Below are 15,706 nucleotides of genomic sequence, written 5' to 3'. Positions count from 1 at the left end.
CCGCCAATTCTAGGAACTGCACTGATGCTGCAGTCGACCTGCACCAGCGCACGTGGGCGCTGTGGCTCCTGTGGCTCAGAAGGAGTGGGAGGGAGGGCTTAAACATGCCCAGGCTTGCCAGGCATATTTGAAAGTACGCTGGGGCCCCAGACACCGCTACTGGACCACTCGGGCTGTCGCCGATCGCCATGGGCGTCACTCGGTTGTGCCGCTCCTCAGCCACCATCGTCCTCGCTTACTGGCGATCTCCATGGCCCCCTCTTTGTGTACCTTTCTCTCTTTCTCTCTCTCTCTCTCTCTCTATCCTTTGGCTCTGGTCCGATTCCCCTCTTTTTTTGCTATTTATCCTGTACCCTTACCTCACCTATTTCTTTTTATCCGCCCACGCTGGTCAACTCCTTGATGTTATCTACACTTCTGCCCCCTGCCCCTTGTGCCCTTTGGTCCGTCGTTGTATCTTGACGGCTACTTCTTGCCATCTCCTGTCGTCCGTCTAGCCTGTCAGAGTCCGAGCCGGTCTCGCCACCCACCCACCACCTTGTCGTCTGCCCCCACCATGGCGTTCGAAGAACGTTGGCGGGAAGCATTCGAATGATCGCCTCCACCAGCTCCAGGGGGCCTTCGAGCCTGGTTAGCGTCCCCAACCAGGCCCATGGTGCCATTTCCGTTCGAATTCGACTGGCGTGTTATCTCATCGGATCTCGCTGCCCCGACTGCCTGGACTCAGCCTGGCATGTATCAACAACACGACAACCTTTGTTAGCTGTCACGGCTGGGCAAGCTTTCATGTGCCTCGTTTTTTCCCCTCTGCTCTTTCCCCCCTGATTCTATCTGCCCTATCTGACGTTGCGTCTTGGAGTTTCTGGTCCGATACCCCCCCTTTTTCTTCTCCTCAGTCGGAATACATACCCCTTTCCCCGTCTTAGACTGTCTGTAGCATGACAATACAGAACTCGCCTCTCGGTGTTGAACATGCTTAGCGCTACGTGTTGTTTGTATTTTGATTCGGACAGCCAGTATAATTGGCTTATACCGTGCAAGAGGTGGTCTTCCTTGTGCCTAACTTCCCGCCGACATCCTGACTGGTCCATCTCGCTGCGTAGACCTGTCGCCTGATGCGAAGTAGTTACATCCCGGCATGAGGTACCCTTAGATCAAAGATGTGTGGAGCCATGTTGATTTGCGTGGGACATCTGGGTCGCCAGTTTGGCTGCACAGACGTCTCTGTACATGCATCAGTCACAATGTCGTATCACCAGTCGCCCAGTATTCAGCCTCTCCTTTCCATGCCGACACGCAGGCGACGTGTGACGTGTGGCTCCTGACGTCATGTCATAGTACACGGTTCTACGTGGCCATTCACTTGACAAGACACGTGAGCGTGTCCCTCGGCATGCCACGCCGTGCCATGTTAGAATGCTGCTGCTGCCGCCGCCCCTTTCGCCTGGCTATCGGGTCTCATTGGCACCCATCGATGACGGGCCGAAGCGAGAGAGGGCCAGCTTTTTGAAAGCGACGTGGCAGCGGTGTCAGAGAGGGGTCATGCCGCGCTCGCTTACTCGCTTGCACCACACTGCCACGCAAACGCAACGTTACGCGTGGACGACGCAGCGTGGGTACAAATGGATTCGTCGTCGTCCCTCACGCCGGGTTTGTCACTGGAGGCTTGCTGTGCATGGGCCAGTCGTACACGGAGCGCTCCTCGTTGCGCCTGACGACGTCGACCTCGTCACCGACGCGGACGACCAGAGGGTCGCGGCCCGCGAGAAAGGCGTAGCGCCCAAAGACGGGGGACCATCTGCTGCCCTTGTCGACGCGTCTGTCCTTCATGAGCTTCTTGAGCACCGTGCCCGCCTCGCCCTGCGCCGTCCGCCCCGTGGCGTAGTCGACGTTGAGCGACGTGCAGCGCACGCAGTTGGCCGTCAGCTGCAGGCGGCGGTCGCCCGGCAGGCCAAGCTCGGCCCAAAAGTCCTCGTCCCCACTCGCTCGCGCTGTCGGCATCAACGACGACGTTGGGTCGGAACTTGATCATCTCGGCCGGAGTGTCGGGCGGCAGGCGCGCGCTGACGGCGGCGAGCGAGGCCTCGGAGGTCACGAGAAAGGGTGCGCAGTCGGTGAACGTCAGCCAGACATCGGTTCTGCTCCTCCTCACCCGCTGGCGCCGTGGCTGCGTAAAATGTGCGACGTACGACGAGGCGGCCGACAGCCCAGCCCCCGCTGGGCTTTTGTCGGCGCCCCCGGTTCCGGGCGGTAGAAAATTGGGGGCCGGCGACGGCGCGGCGGCCGTCGCCAATGTACACGAGCGTCGTCGGGAAGCCGAAGCAGGCGGAGAACCCCGCGTCCTGCGCGTCGCCCACCCTGCGGGCGCGCACGGGGCTGTTGTGCAGGTCAACGTCGACCTCGTCGAGCGATCCGAGGTCCTCAGGCGTCAGCGGCACGCTCAGAGGCCGGTGCTGCAGCGGATGGTCGGGCGCCAGCGGCCCGTCGGGGACCGTGGTAGCGCACGCGGATCGTGTCGTCCACGATTTGCTGCTCGAACAGCGCGCAGGCCGGAAAGTCGGACAGTTGCATCGCTTGAGCGACCCCGACTCGAGGACCTTGAGGAGCATAAAGGTGCGGTCGTGCAAAATGCCTGCCGGGTAAAGGTTGCCGTGGTCAAGGGGATGGCGCGGAGGCCCTTGATGGGATACACGTAGAGCTAGGGAACGAAGGCGGTGAGATTGAGGGGAACTTGCTACGCGTTGAAAAGAGAGTCTTACGGCTGTGACTTTCATCATGTGCGATGTGGCGAGCTAATTTTCCAACTACAATGTCCTCAAATTTTTTTGAGCTGACGATGAGAGAAGGATGACAGTTGGAGCAAGCTGAGAGGGGTTCATGTCATGGTCACGGGTCCTGTACAGAGGGACATAGTATCGGTTCACAAAAAGCGGGGCTCCGCAGCCGGGCTTTGCCGCTCCGTCTCTCTAGATGCCGGCTTTGCTTTCGGCCCTCGAAAATGCACCTGGCAGGACTGACACGGGCGAGCCGATCCAGTCAGTCCGCCCACCAGTTGACTATATACAGGATGAGATCAATATTCGAAAACAGCAATACCGCATGTCAAGGCGCGATACATCATATTACGGCTGTCCGAGAGCCAGCGTCTCCCGAAAGGTCGACAACAATACCGGCTTCTCAGCGAGCGTAGCCTTAGTGCCTGTAGTGGATGATGCCGCCGGGGTCAGCCTCTCCAAAGTGTATACGGTCGATACACCGAGACTCTCTAGATACTCGATATTGCGCAAGTAGTTGGTCGCTACCTGGTCAATGCCGTGGCTGTCATCGGAAAAGGTAAAGCGTCCTCCCATGGACAACCATTTCTGGTGTGGTTAGTGTTTGCAACAAAAAAAGAAAAGAAAAAAAAAGGGAAAGAGAAAGCGAAAGGAGGAAACTGCGGGACGAATACATAACCATTTCAACATACCTCGGAGATGAGACGGTTCGGATACGGCTCGACCAGACCTTTTCTGAGGGCGGCACTGTTGCATTCCAACAAGCCGTCGAAACTCCTAACAAGCTCGAGGTTTCGCACAATACGCTGCCAGACGCCGGCCCACGCGCTCACGTCTCGTCCGGGATCCTCACTCAAGAGGCGAATCAGGTCAAAGTGGCCGACAACCCGCGGCCGCAGGGCGGTCAGCATCTCGTGTTGCTGGTCGTAGTAGCGCTCGTACATGCGCTCCTCGGTACCGCCTGACGACTCTCGTGCCTGGGCGTACGTGGCGGCATCGTAGTCAATGGGTATGGCGTTGACGTGGTGGATACTGCCGATGAAGTAGTCGACAGCTGGGTGGGCGGCGAGGGTCGTGATGTAGGGTCCGTAGGCGGGGCGGTACCATTCGCCTTCGAAGCCGATCAGGACGTGGACCTGGGAGGCATACTTGGCCTGCAGGCGCTGAGCCTCGATGAGGTAGGCTTCGTGGCGGGGTGTGAGCACAGCGACGGCCTCGTCGGGATCGCCAGTGAGCTCTTCTGGATACAGGTCTGAGACTTGCAGTCGGGGCATGTGCTCAGTGAGGCCCATAGTCTTGTATCCCACGCTGATGGCATGACGAATGATGTCTTCGAGCTGGTCCTTGGCATGCCCGGGGCAGAATTGCCCCGAGTGCGAGTGCATGGTAAACGCCATGTTGTCAAGCTGGAGAAATCGTGCACAGTTCCAACGCCTGGTCACACTGCTTGCTGACGATGGTGGAGGCGAGAACGGGGTGCGCGGTGGTAAGCAATGTCGGGGCTGGTGGTCATGACAGCGATATCGCGCGCAGGCGCATGTGAAGACAAAGTTGCCTAGGTAGGGTAATTAGCCTAGATAAGGTCGGTACGGTAGGTGTAGTATGTATGTACTGCCCCCGCTCACCCGGTCGCTATCCCACTTTTTTATTCAGACAATCCCCACCGACAAATCTCAACCAGTCATCCTCGCAACGTGCCTGATCATGTTCTCTATCATGATATCCATACGAAGTCACTACAAATCAAAGGGGTACCCTCCCCCATCGACAGCTGACCAGTGGCGCTCTGCCATGTCTGTGTGACTGTGCCAGGCCACACCAAACGAATTGCAAGAAATGCAAGCGCACACTAGCCCCTCGCTCGATAGAATGAGCAGCAGGCAGAGGCGTGAAAAGGGTATCAAGGGATGGCATCTAAGCAACATCCGATTAAAAGCTCAGACTCACTACCCAGACTCAACACCACCAGCGGGGAACTTGCGAAGATAGGAGCCTAAACACGAACGAAAAGAAAAGTAATCCTTGCGACGCCATGTCTGTAGGCGACATTAGAAGAGAGGAGGTTTCCTGACCAGCTCCAGCGAATTGCGTCTCGCCTTGAGATGGCAATGCTAGGTCTCACGTGGCTGCTCTCGTTTCGCGCCTGTCTCTTGGAGACCTTCTTCGTGGGCCGTTGATTGCGAGTGTTTCTGTGCTGCAGCAAACGGAATGGCGGATGTCGAGGTAAAGACGGGAAGATCTGTCCGCCTCGTCGTGGCAGGTGTTGAGGTGTTGGGCGGAAGCCATCTCAGCGACCCCTGCTGCGGTACAGGCAATGGTGCAGGGCCCTCTGCCTGGTAAGCTACAAACATCCCCGGGCTCGTATCAGAAGTCAGTCCCAGTGCAGGGTTCTGGTCCGCGCCGTCTTGCTGTGCCTTCTGAAAAGATGCCGGCCTTGCAAAGGAATTATTCGGCAGAACCTTGTGCTCAGGCACGTCTGAAGAAAGCGGCAACTGCGCGCTCACTGGGCCCTCATGAGCACCTATCGCAGGCTTAACTGTCAATGCCGGCTGGGGCTTGGCACTTTCCCCAACGGCCAGAGCCGAAGTCGTCTCATCAACAACTGGCGGTATAGCGACGTCTGGCTGAGGTAGAAACTCGGAAGCAGGTTGAGGTGCAGACTGGTCCCCTGTTGAGCCGTGCTCCGGTCGGGTGTCTGATGCTGCTGCTGTCGCTGCCGCTGCCTGTGACGACCGCGCTCTTTCCTCCTTCTGAGACTTCGTAATGAGATTGATCTTGATCTTTTTCATGCCTGTTGTAATCTTGTCCAGATCAGCACTTGGCGGATGAGCTGAGACCTGCCGGCCATGGTTAGGCAATGACGCCTGAGTAAGCCCGACAGGCCCGACAAGCTCGGTATTTGGCTCGGTTCTGGGGTTCGTAGTCTTTTTACCTCCCCGCGGTCCGCGGCTTGGCCCTCCTCTGGTGGCAGTTGGCGTTCTCGTCTTCTTTACGGCGAGTGAAGTATTGTCGCCGGGTGCCCTGCCACCCTTCAGCATGTCTGGCCTGGCGCTAGAAGATTCCCCTCGAGAACCCACATTGCTGCTAGCTGTGTTCGGTTCGGGGGCAGGAGGTATAGTGGTCATCATCGAGGCCGCGCTCACCCGACGGCCAGTCCTCTGAGAGCTGGGTGAAGCAGCAGGAATGGGGGACACTCCAGGAGATGGCTGTCCACGCGTCAGTGCCGCTTTGACCCAATTCATTCAAGTGCGAAGGACTTACCTCGTCCGTGGCAAGAATAGCAGCTCCGGCAACGGTTTTTCTGCGACTTTTTAGGTGCTTGTCATCGTTCGCGCCATTGCCGCTTTCGGGAAATGCCGTTGCTTTGGCGGGCTTGCGCTCACGCAACGACATGCGGGACGACGGTCGGCTACTAGCGTTCGCGGAAGTTGCTGGTGCCGGTACTGTTGGCTGGAGGAGGGACTGCCGGTCCCGGCGCGCCCGGGTCGCCTCGGCATTGAGATCTTCGGCCGTGCAGCTGTCGGTCTGTCGGTCAGAGGGAATGAGCAACTTGCTGAGTTCATGCGCGGCAACAGTCCACGGCACCTCGGGAGCCGGAGGCGTTGGAGGTCGGGAGATGGGTCCATTTGGTGCCGAAAGACCTGACAGGCTTCGACGCATCTTGGCAGGGTTGACAACTCGAGCTGTCGACGCCTGTGTGGGGGACGAGTAGGTTGGTGGTGTCGCATAACGCGGCATCTTGGGTTCAACAGGAGGAACCCCCATGGCAACCTCGAGGTTATCGAGCTCTGCACTCGACCACCATGATGGGTCATATGCGTGTAGCGATGACAGGTTTTGCGACTCGGGTAGTGGCTCGTACGGTCCAGCGCGCTTGGTTGACTGAACTGCAGGTTCCCCTTCTTCTATGATGCCAATCCTGTGGCTGATTTCATACGCCAGGCCCCCTCGACCACTTGGTGGTCCAGGGTTCGACTGGTCACCGGCAAGGCCACAGACGTGACTGAAAATACCTGAAAACAGCGCCCTGTCGCTGTAGCCGCCTTCGAGAACGCTGATGACTCTGCCATCAACACCCAGTCCCTCCTCCGCGGCTATTCTGATCACATCTTGTGTAATGCGTGCATAGAACTCGGTGGGCACGTTCACATTATGACGCTGCATACCCTTGGTTTCCCACTCACTGGCGTCGAAGCCGGCAGAAAAGAAGATGGCAGCCTTGGGCGTCTGGCCATTGGCGCGCAAGCGCGCGGCCTGCTGTTGCAGATAAGAGCGTGTCTTCTCGAGTATGACAGTGTATTTTGTCTCGTACAGCTTCCAGAACTCGGCTTCCGAGCCCCACGAGTGAAGATGTACGTTCCACATATTTTGGCCATGGGCATTTTCAATGCACAGACTGGCATTTTTGACCTTTTCCTCGTCACCCATTTCGCAAGGATACGAGTTGATGTCGTGAAGACTGAAGTAGCCGATGGAGGTCTTCTTCCACGCTTGCGCGTTTTTGGCGGCAGAGACACCACGGGTATTGTGTTGCCACGCTATCGACTGGGAACCGTCGCCGTGATGTAAATCAAAGTCGATAATGGCAGCATGTGTCAGCCCGTGAGTTAGCGCCGCGTGCATGACGCCAACATGCACGTTGTTCACCCAGCAAAAGCCAGATGGGTAGGATGAGGAACAATGGTGACCCGGTGGCCTAACTGCAACGAAAGCACGACGCGGACCATCAGAAAAGACCAGATCGACTGCTTCGCAGACAGCCCCGAGAGCGCCCTCCAAGGCATCCAGGGAGTCAGCGCAAAGGTAGAGGTCGCCTTCGTGGAGCTTGGCAGCACCGCCCGTGTCGCCAGTCCGGCCGCTCTCCGGCCTCGCCAGCTCCTTGCCGCCCATGGCGAGTTTAGACTCGGCAAGCCGGCACATGGTTCTTAGCTCTTCCATCCACTTAGAACCATGCACGTTCGTCACGGCAGGCGAGAGAAGTGGAAGCTTGCGCGTCGTCTTATGAATCTTGAAAGGTATGGTGGGTATCGAGGTCGGGTCGAGCCTCGGGTGAGCTGGATAGTCGCCATCGCAATGACGACCTCCGAGGCGCACGTATGCCATGGCTACCCCGAGGGCGCCAGCCTTGATTCTTTCGGGACGCTCAACAATAGTGCTGAGGGCGGCGCGCGATGTCTTGGGGCGGGAGTAACGATGTCCGTAGCACGCGTCAGAGAGAATGATAGCGGCGTGTGTCTGCTGCGTCGTGGAGAGAACATGGCACAAGTTCAACTCGTTTTTGAAGTATTCGCTTGCGACTGAGCTGGCAGTCGGTGGTGGTCGGGGGGGTTCCTCCGTGACGGCAGACGTCTGGGATGGCGAGGAGACGTGGGCTAAGCTTGAGCGGCGAGAAGGTGGCTGACTCGGAGTACGTCCGTTCGCCGAGCGCAGCGAACTGGTCGATGCTTTACGCAGGAGCGTGGGTGTGGAAGATCGGGACGGAGAGGCTCTGTTCAGAGAGGGGCTACGGCCTGATGTGCTTCCAGGCGCTGGTGAGGTCGAGGACCGGCTAGCAGATGATCTGTAAGGAGACAGCGCACTGGGGCTTCGCGGCGCTCTGCTGACTGCAGGCGATGCTGACAAGGAGAGTTTATTCAATGATTGCGACAGGTCGACATCGCGGTCTCGGGGGCTGAGGTTGGTGCTCGACTGGCGTCTCGTGCTAGATGCTCTTCGCTCTGAGGAAAAAGACATGGTCGGTCGGCCTCGAGAGTCGCATGTGATCAGTGGGTCGAAGTTCTTCTTGGTTTGTGGATATGGCGAGCGGCATGGACGCGGGTATTGTCGCGTTTCAACGACGATGACCTAGGGTGGTCTTAAGGGGGCCTCCAAGGCAAGGCGGTTGAAGGGGGGCAAAGGTGATGATTCCTGTGATGGGCGCTAAACACGGTACTGGAATCCACATCGTTCTAGGGGACAACAACGCGACTGTGTCATGCAGGGTCCCCGGACTGAACAGGGGTGCCGCGTTCTGGGGGCGTGGCGCAAAACGTCTCTACATCAGGACGCGTTCATCCCACCGTTAAAGAATGTCACTTGGTTTGTGGTTATGCGGTGTTGCAAGACTCCGGAGTACTGCGTGCATTAACCCTGCCTTTTAGGGGCAGTGTTCAATCCTACGTCCGGCACCTTGATCATCTAGGAAGTCAATAAAGGGCGTGTCTTGTTCAATTGAATCAGAAGTCAACCCGTATCGAATGCTTTGAGATAGTCAGAAACCCTCCCGCAGCCACCAAATATATTATGATCTGTCCCGCCTCCTAGGCCGCGTTATCCGGCGATCTACTTCTGGTGCCTCAATAACCTCATATTCATAGACGCGACCATACCTTTCGTCAGCCGCCCATCGAGGCTGGGGTTGCTCGACTCCGCCAGCTCTGACGGCACTTTCGAGCCGGCCTCCGACTGCACTCCGACCCCGGCGCCGCCAGTTTCCATCTTCTTCCCCTGCCATTGTGCCGCCTTGCACACGCTCGTGCCGCTGGTATGGGTTGAATTGTGACTCCTCAAAGTCGTACATGCTCTGGGCTCTTGCACGTCTCCTCTCCACCCTCCTCATGTGCTCTTCCTGCTCCTGCCTCCTTTGTTCTTCGATGCGGTCTTCCTCTTCGTGACGCTTGTTGCACTTGTCTAGCGTCCGGTTGAATGGCCCCCACATGGTAGTGCTGATGAGTCCAACCAGGATGACAGGGGTCCAGTTGAATTTGAAGTCCGCGGGATGCCTATCTCTTCCTGGTTCAGCACTGGCCTCCACGCTCCCTGAACGGCCACTCGTTGTGTGAGGTCTCGCCGAACGCGACATGTCGGGTGCTGCACTGGGTAGCTTAGTAGCTTATTTGTTTCCGCGCGTTTCTCAAGGTTGGGCGATGGCCATGGGGGATCAGGAAAAGCCCCTGCTCCGGTACAGCAATGAAAAGTAGAGGGATGAGGTCGGTGTACGTCAAACGTGTTGGTGGTCCTGGCAGTCGACCCTGATGCACAGTTTGTGTAGTATTGATTGGTCGACCGCTGGATCAGTTGCTTTCTTGGGTGCTATAACCTGAACGCCCATGGGGAGGAAAGCTAAGGCTTTAAAAGTATTTCAGCAGAGCCCGTTTAGATCGACCACCGAAAGCGATCATCGATGTGCTGCGTCGAATGGAGCTGCCTGCCCAACGATGCAGTGACACTCACCGCATACCACTTCTCGCCCGACGATGCCCTGGCCACCTACGTAACTGAAAAAGGCTCGTTCGAGCGGTATGTCTGAGGACTCCACCTCTGAAGGCTTTCAATGCGTAGTCCGCAGCTGCGGTGATCCTCGGCATGTGGATACACGCATCCAGCATTGCCGAATTGGGTCAGCAATTGGATCTTTCGTCATTCTATGCCAGTGACGTCACATAGATCGTCCCGTTGTTTTTGCTCAATAGCCCTTACATGCTCAAGGCTGGCACGGAAAAGCGACGCAGCGCCTTCGGGATTGGACAGTGTACATAGCAGCGGTGGCCTGACCCCTCATGAAGAAAATCACTAGGGTGATACTCGTGACTTAGAAGATAAACCCTTGAACCTAGTGTCTTGCAGATTATGCGCGGAATCGTGAGGAGCTGTATGGACAGAATGACGCATGACCTTGAAGGTTGGTCGAGCCCGCTATTGATTCGATCACAACACGTTTGCATGGATGGCCAGCACACGATGTATCTGCCGAGCGGCAATGCGAGGCTTTCTAAATACTGGCGCGGCGAGGTGCCATTGTCCTGCGCAATGCTTTCTTGGCTTCCGTCTCTTCGACCAGCGGCAAGACACCATCGTCCTTCATCTTCTGTAAGAACTCTTGGCCATATTTGTAGCCCACCTGGTAAATCTCATCGAACTTCCCAAAGTCGAGCGTGCCATAATCGTCGATGGGAGGTCGCATGTATAAGCATCCAGGCATGGCTTTGGCACGCTCCAGGGCGTCTACACTGGACACGTACGCTAATCGAGCCTGAATTTCCGCCAGAGTAGGCGGGTTGGGCGTTGTTGAGAAGGGATTCCACCTATTAAAAAACGCCCAAACTCCTGAAAGAGAGTCGCCATAGCTCTGGGGGGTATCGTCATCCAACGAGCCGACATCGACGGCAAAGATCGTATCAACGCCTAGTCTCTTCATGTGAGATACCGTAAGGTTGTCGATATAGCCACCATCCAATAGCATGCTTCCTTCGTCTGATAGGGGAGGAAGTAACCCCGCCAGAGACATGGACGCTCGAATGTACCGCCAGGCGTACCCACTGGTATGATACTCCGCCCGGCTCTTGCTGATGTTGGTGGTATTGCAGTAGAATTCGAGCCAGAAGTCTTCAATCTGGGCCTTGCCAAAAGTCTTGAAAATCCCGCGGTTGAATTCGTGCCCAGTGGTGTATGAGGATGTCGGGTAAGTCAAGTCAAGCGCGAAGCGCCACATACTAGCCATCCGGCCTGAGAATTTCTTCGCCAAGCCGAAAATGGGCACGATGTCTGCGTGCCTTGCGTAGAGGGCACCAACAAACGATCCCATTGATGTTCCACCCACAACATCAATGGGAATGCCAGCTTCCTCCATAGCCTGGATGATGCCGATCTGAGTGATGCCTCGAGCGCCACCACCTCCGAGCACGAGACCCACCGACTTGCCACATAATCGTCGGGCCAGACGATGAAAATCGCCCTTGAACGGTGCATCAGGCGAGTAGTAGGGTGTGTGTCGAACCTTTCTCGAGGTGTATTTCTGGATCTCAGCCTGCAAGATCTGGACACGCTCCTTCAGTGTCGTGTTTGATCTCTTAGAAGGGGGGTGGGATGGCATCATGTTGGTTCTAAAAGCCATTTGCAGGTGATAGTGACCGCCATTAATCCACATTCGGTTTCGAAGCCAGGACCTGGTCAGACCAGGTGACGAATACCGCTCTGCGTGGAGCAGAACCAGGATCTTGCGCGCGGTTGACTTCATGCCCAGCATGAAGCGCTCGTACTCACCAATCTCAGGGGAGCCCTCGCCCAAGCCCACCAGCAGTATAGAATCGGCTTGTGCGATACAAGTCTGCGTCCAGGGCGAATTGACGTTTGTGTCTGATCAACAACACCGCATGATTAGCATGTTGCCTTCAACAAAGAGCGCATGTGCTTGTGTAAATGATTCTCAAGTTCAGGAAAAAATTAGAGTTATGTTTGGCCATCAGCGGCTTGGCCTCTGGAAACAGGATTTGCTCATCATAAAAAAGAGACGTAACTGGAAGAGCGGTTGAGTAAAAAGTGACATACCTGCGACGTAGACCACAAGGCCGTACTTTTCCTCCAGATCCGCGAGGTATTGGGATAGCTTCAGCTTGCCCATTTTATTGAAAGCGTGCTTGCCAAGGTGGTTGAGAATCGCGGACTGGTTCAATGAAATCGCGCCGTTGACTGGGCCGACTTGCACCAAAGCATTCAACAAACGATGGCCAAACTCAACAACTGGTACGCCTGCGGTCACAGGAAGCACAGCTACTGTCCGCAAGTTGAGCGCCGACGAGCCTTTGCCTAACGCAGAGAGCCCAGCTTCATTTGCCATTAGCTGGGCTGGATCATCTACCAAACTGCGCATGCGGGCAGCAATGATCTTTGATATCTTGATAGTGATGTTCGGGTGCTCTTGAGCTAGGCTGTTGAAAAGCGTTCGCGGAAATCTTACAAGCTCTGTGTCTCGAATGGCATGTAAAGTTCCGGTGCGGGCCGACTCGGTAAGTACTTCCAGCTCACCTACGCTGTCGCCCTGGCCAAACTCGGCTCGTACAGTCATGCCACCGCCTTCGCGGTCTTCGACGAGACGAAGACGTCCATTCAAGACAATGTAGATAGCTTCACTCTCGTCGCTGTCGTGAAATATGACTTGGCCAGCGCTGACCTGATCCCAATCCAGAGCAAAGTCGATGTGAAGGAGAAGGCGCGGCAAAAGACTTGTCAGCCTCTTGGCCATCGTCAAAAGGATGATAGGGTACCGATCTACAATCCTTTCAAGGGACGCACGGGGTAAGAAACCAACGTAGACATCAGTCTTCGCAACGACATCGATGAATGAACGGTACGAAGATAATGCGCCAATGTAGCCTGCAAGGCCACCCGGTTTGATCAAGGATACACTGCGACGCACAGACTTCTTGCGCTTGTCTTGAGCATTGTCCCTGCCATGACTGTTGTGAGCAGGCGCAGGAGTTGCTTCAGAAGTCAAGCCCGCTGTAGATGCTCGTGCCCCAGGCTGAAGAATGCTTGCGGAAGACTCCTCACTGGTGGTGCAGATATCGAGGAAGCCGTCGATAACGTAGTAAGTCCGGGGTTGCGTTCGCTTGCTCAACGAGAACTGAGCCTTGGGGAAAGAAAACAATCTCGACGTCATCACGCAAATCATTGGCTAGTGATTGGGCGCTTGGGGGAGTATTCAGGGCAAGGCCACCAGATGTCAATGACTCGGTATCGCCATCAACCGAGCCGTCGAAGGGGTCCATGATGCCAAAGGCATTGTGATTTCCAAACATAGCTTTGTGGCGTCGCTGATCATACGAAAATAGCCTAGGTGATCCCTCCATGGATTCAGGTTCCCGCGAAACAGTGCCGCCGACGCCCAGGCCGATCGCTCGAAACATGCATTCAAGGATCGAGGTCCGGAAGAGATTGTCCTCATCGGCGGCGTCTCGGGGGTCGAGTGACACGCGCGAAGTGTTGACACTAGCGAAAGGGTTGAAAGTTCGCTGTGCCAAGGGGCTGGTTTGATCCAGACGCATGACCTCTGCAACATGCTCAATAGGTGAGTCTGTGAAATTGTGACCAGGGACTTCTCGAGCCATGTTCGTAGTGGCCAATAAGTCTCCGGGACTGGGCGTCTGAGTAGCCAGTCTCTCTCCTGGGGGTGCGATAGTTGTGGCGACGTAGGAAGTTTGCTTGGACATTGAATGCAAAACAGCATCTTTGCGCAGCATGACACTTGACTTTCGGCGTCGATGGGCATTCGCATTGTGTAGCGCGATGCCCTTGGTTTCCGTATCTTCCCCAGCGCGCTGACGCTCGCGGCCAAATTTTTCCTTGAGGCGTAGCAGTGCATCGCCCCGAAGCATGTTAGGAAGCTGCCACGTTGTATATCTATTCATGCTCTTCTCGGTCAACAACACCTCGGACGTCAACCCAAGGTATCTGTATGCCGTGGCAAGTGTCACTCGCTGGAAGCGGGATAGAATGACATGAACTATGTGCGATGTGGCTTTTGGATACACTTTGGTAAGTCGTCGAAAAGCGCTGGCAGGAATTATGGCAATCGTCGTGTCGACTGTGGCCCGAGCGATGATATCTGGATGGGCCGATGTCGAAGCGGCTCTGCCTGGGAGTGTAGGGCGGACTGCTGTCCGCTTGGGCTCTGACCCATCGAGCGAAATCGGAGGAATTGCAGCCTGGTTCGAGCTAGGGATTGTATAGGACGGGCGCGACAAGTCTTCATGTACACGGTCGTTGTTGTTTTCAGCCACGTCAACAAATCGCGGCGTGCCAGGCATTGACGCGGCGGCATCCTGGGAGACATGCCGCGAGACGGAAGTTCGGGCGGCCCCAGCAAATCGGAAATTGGCGCTGGAAGCAGTGCTTCTTTCGGGGGTTTCAGCCTCTGTTGACGTGAGTTTAATGTCCTCGGTAAAAAGGGACATGATGGAGAATAAGGACGACATGGGTGCCCCATTCTTGACCTCCGTAAGCAGCTGGTATTGCTCACCATGGGGCAAAGCATCGTCTTCTCCATCTAATAGGTCGCCTTGAAAATTAGCGCTCGCTTCTGGGGAGCCAAAGGACCTCCCAGACTTGACAAAGATTTCCACCATCCCATCGACCACAATGCAGAAACCTTTCTCCTCTTCGAGGTTAAAAGTTTCACCAGCGATGAGTTTCCGGGTTTGCATGCTTCGAGTCAACTCGTGGAAGACAGGACGCTCGAGATAACCGAATATCTTGATAGCGCTCAGAAACTCGTCCAGGTAGCTTGAAAGTCCTGACTTGACACCCTCGTCATGTGTGTCAGGAAACAGATCAATTTCCGGTTCCTTGCGTTGAGGCTCTGGGGGTAATCGCGAGTACATGTTGAGTATGCGATAGCGAACCACCCAGCTAACGGCGGAGACAAGGGCGACGGTGATGACCATGCTGTACCATCGTGAGCGGTGGCTTCTAGGCGACGTTTCGAATGAAGCGCGAAAACTTACAGAGTGGTTGCATTCATCGTGACTGTCCAACTCGTGGAGAATAGTTGAAACAGAAGAGTGGGAACTGTGATGGTGGCCAGGCGGATAGTCCAATACAAGACTGAAGAGACAAGCTGCAGTATGGCTATGATGAGCCAAGCAAAGAAACCAAGCCAACTCGACGACCCATGAGTGGCCACAACTTCTTGAGCACGGGTCAAGGCAGAAGGCAGAGGGGCTGTCGAGGCCTTGATGATACTGGCCAAGCCCGACGGCCCGGCAGTCGTTGGACCAGACATTTCAATTGTCGTGGTCACTAACGAGCAGTAATTTTTGTCGGTATAGCAGCGGCATGGTGCGCATAGATGATCCACGTCACATTGTGGGCATACAGCTAGCACCTTTGAAGCTGGCTGGCGCTGTGGGAAGGAACTGGATGTAGGATGAACAAAGAATTCTGAGTTGAAAACGAGAGAAGACTTAGCTACGAGGGGCTTTTATTGCGAGGAGCTTGGGCCAGGCGGTCAGGCACTCTTACCCAAAATGTGATGGCGCGTGCACTGTCGTAAGCACATGTCTGTCATGATTCTTTCTGCCACCCCCACCAAGATCACTGCTCTGATAAGTCTTGTGATAGTGGTGCCGCCCAATTTCATCGCTGACCAAGACGCAACATGCTCCATCGTTCCACGA

The 15,706-nt window shown here is 55.8% G+C and overlaps 6 protein-coding genes across 6 annotated transcripts; all 6 read right to left on the bottom strand.

The window, feature by feature from the left end:
- Positions 1-1,641: 1,641 nt before the first annotated feature.
- Positions 1,642-2,001, bottom strand: VDBG_08245 (conserved hypothetical protein; the record flags this gene model as incomplete). Its single annotated transcript, XM_003001154.1, has 1 exon — positions 1,642-2,001. One exon carries the CDS (start codon positions 1,999-2,001, stop codon positions 1,642-1,644), a length of 360 nt encoding a protein of 119 aa, XP_003001200.1.
- Positions 2,002-2,421: 420 nt separating this feature from the next.
- VDBG_08244 (conserved hypothetical protein) lies at positions 2,422-2,571 on the bottom strand (the record flags this gene model as incomplete). Its single annotated transcript, XM_003001153.1, has 1 exon — positions 2,422-2,571. One exon carries the CDS (start codon positions 2,569-2,571, stop codon positions 2,422-2,424), a length of 150 nt encoding a protein of 49 aa, XP_003001199.1.
- Positions 2,572-3,122: 551 nt separating this feature from the next.
- Positions 3,123-4,171, bottom strand: VDBG_08243 (histidinol-phosphatase; the record flags this gene model as incomplete). Its single annotated transcript, XM_003001152.1, has 3 exons — positions 3,123-3,199; positions 3,257-3,362; positions 3,467-4,171. The coding sequence occupies 3 exons, from the start codon at positions 4,169-4,171 to the stop codon at positions 3,123-3,125; spliced, it is 888 nt and encodes a 295-aa protein (XP_003001198.1).
- A 714-nt stretch (positions 4,172-4,885) lies between these two features.
- Positions 4,886-7,664, bottom strand: VDBG_08242 (histone deacetylase HOS3; the record flags this gene model as incomplete). Its single annotated transcript, XM_003001151.1, has 2 exons — positions 4,886-5,980; positions 6,036-7,664. 2 exons carry the CDS (start codon positions 7,662-7,664, stop codon positions 4,886-4,888), a joined length of 2,724 nt encoding a protein of 907 aa, XP_003001197.1.
- Positions 7,665-9,054: 1,390 nt separating this feature from the next.
- VDBG_08241 (predicted protein) lies at positions 9,055-9,615 on the bottom strand (the record flags this gene model as incomplete). The annotated part of the gene is made up of 1 exon (XM_003001150.1): positions 9,055-9,615. One exon carries the CDS (start codon positions 9,613-9,615, stop codon positions 9,055-9,057), a length of 561 nt encoding a protein of 186 aa, XP_003001196.1.
- Positions 9,616-10,490: 875 nt separating this feature from the next.
- VDBG_08240 (Lysophospholipase NTE1) lies at positions 10,491-14,974 on the bottom strand (the record flags this gene model as incomplete). The annotated part of the gene is made up of 3 exons (XM_003001149.1): positions 10,491-11,888; positions 12,081-12,988; positions 13,083-14,974. 3 exons carry the CDS (start codon positions 14,972-14,974, stop codon positions 10,525-10,527), a joined length of 4,164 nt encoding a protein of 1,387 aa, XP_003001195.1.
- Between the last annotated feature and the right edge of the window lie 732 nt (positions 14,975-15,706).

The sequence above is a fragment of the Verticillium alfalfae genome, genomic scaffold, assembly GCF_000150825.1.
Source record: "Verticillium alfalfae VaMs.102 supercont1.12 genomic scaffold, whole genome shotgun sequence".
In the NCBI taxonomy this organism is placed as follows: Eukaryota; Fungi; Ascomycota; class Sordariomycetes; order Glomerellales; family Plectosphaerellaceae; genus Verticillium; species Verticillium alfalfae.
This window is presented reverse-complemented; position numbering and strand designations above follow the sequence as displayed.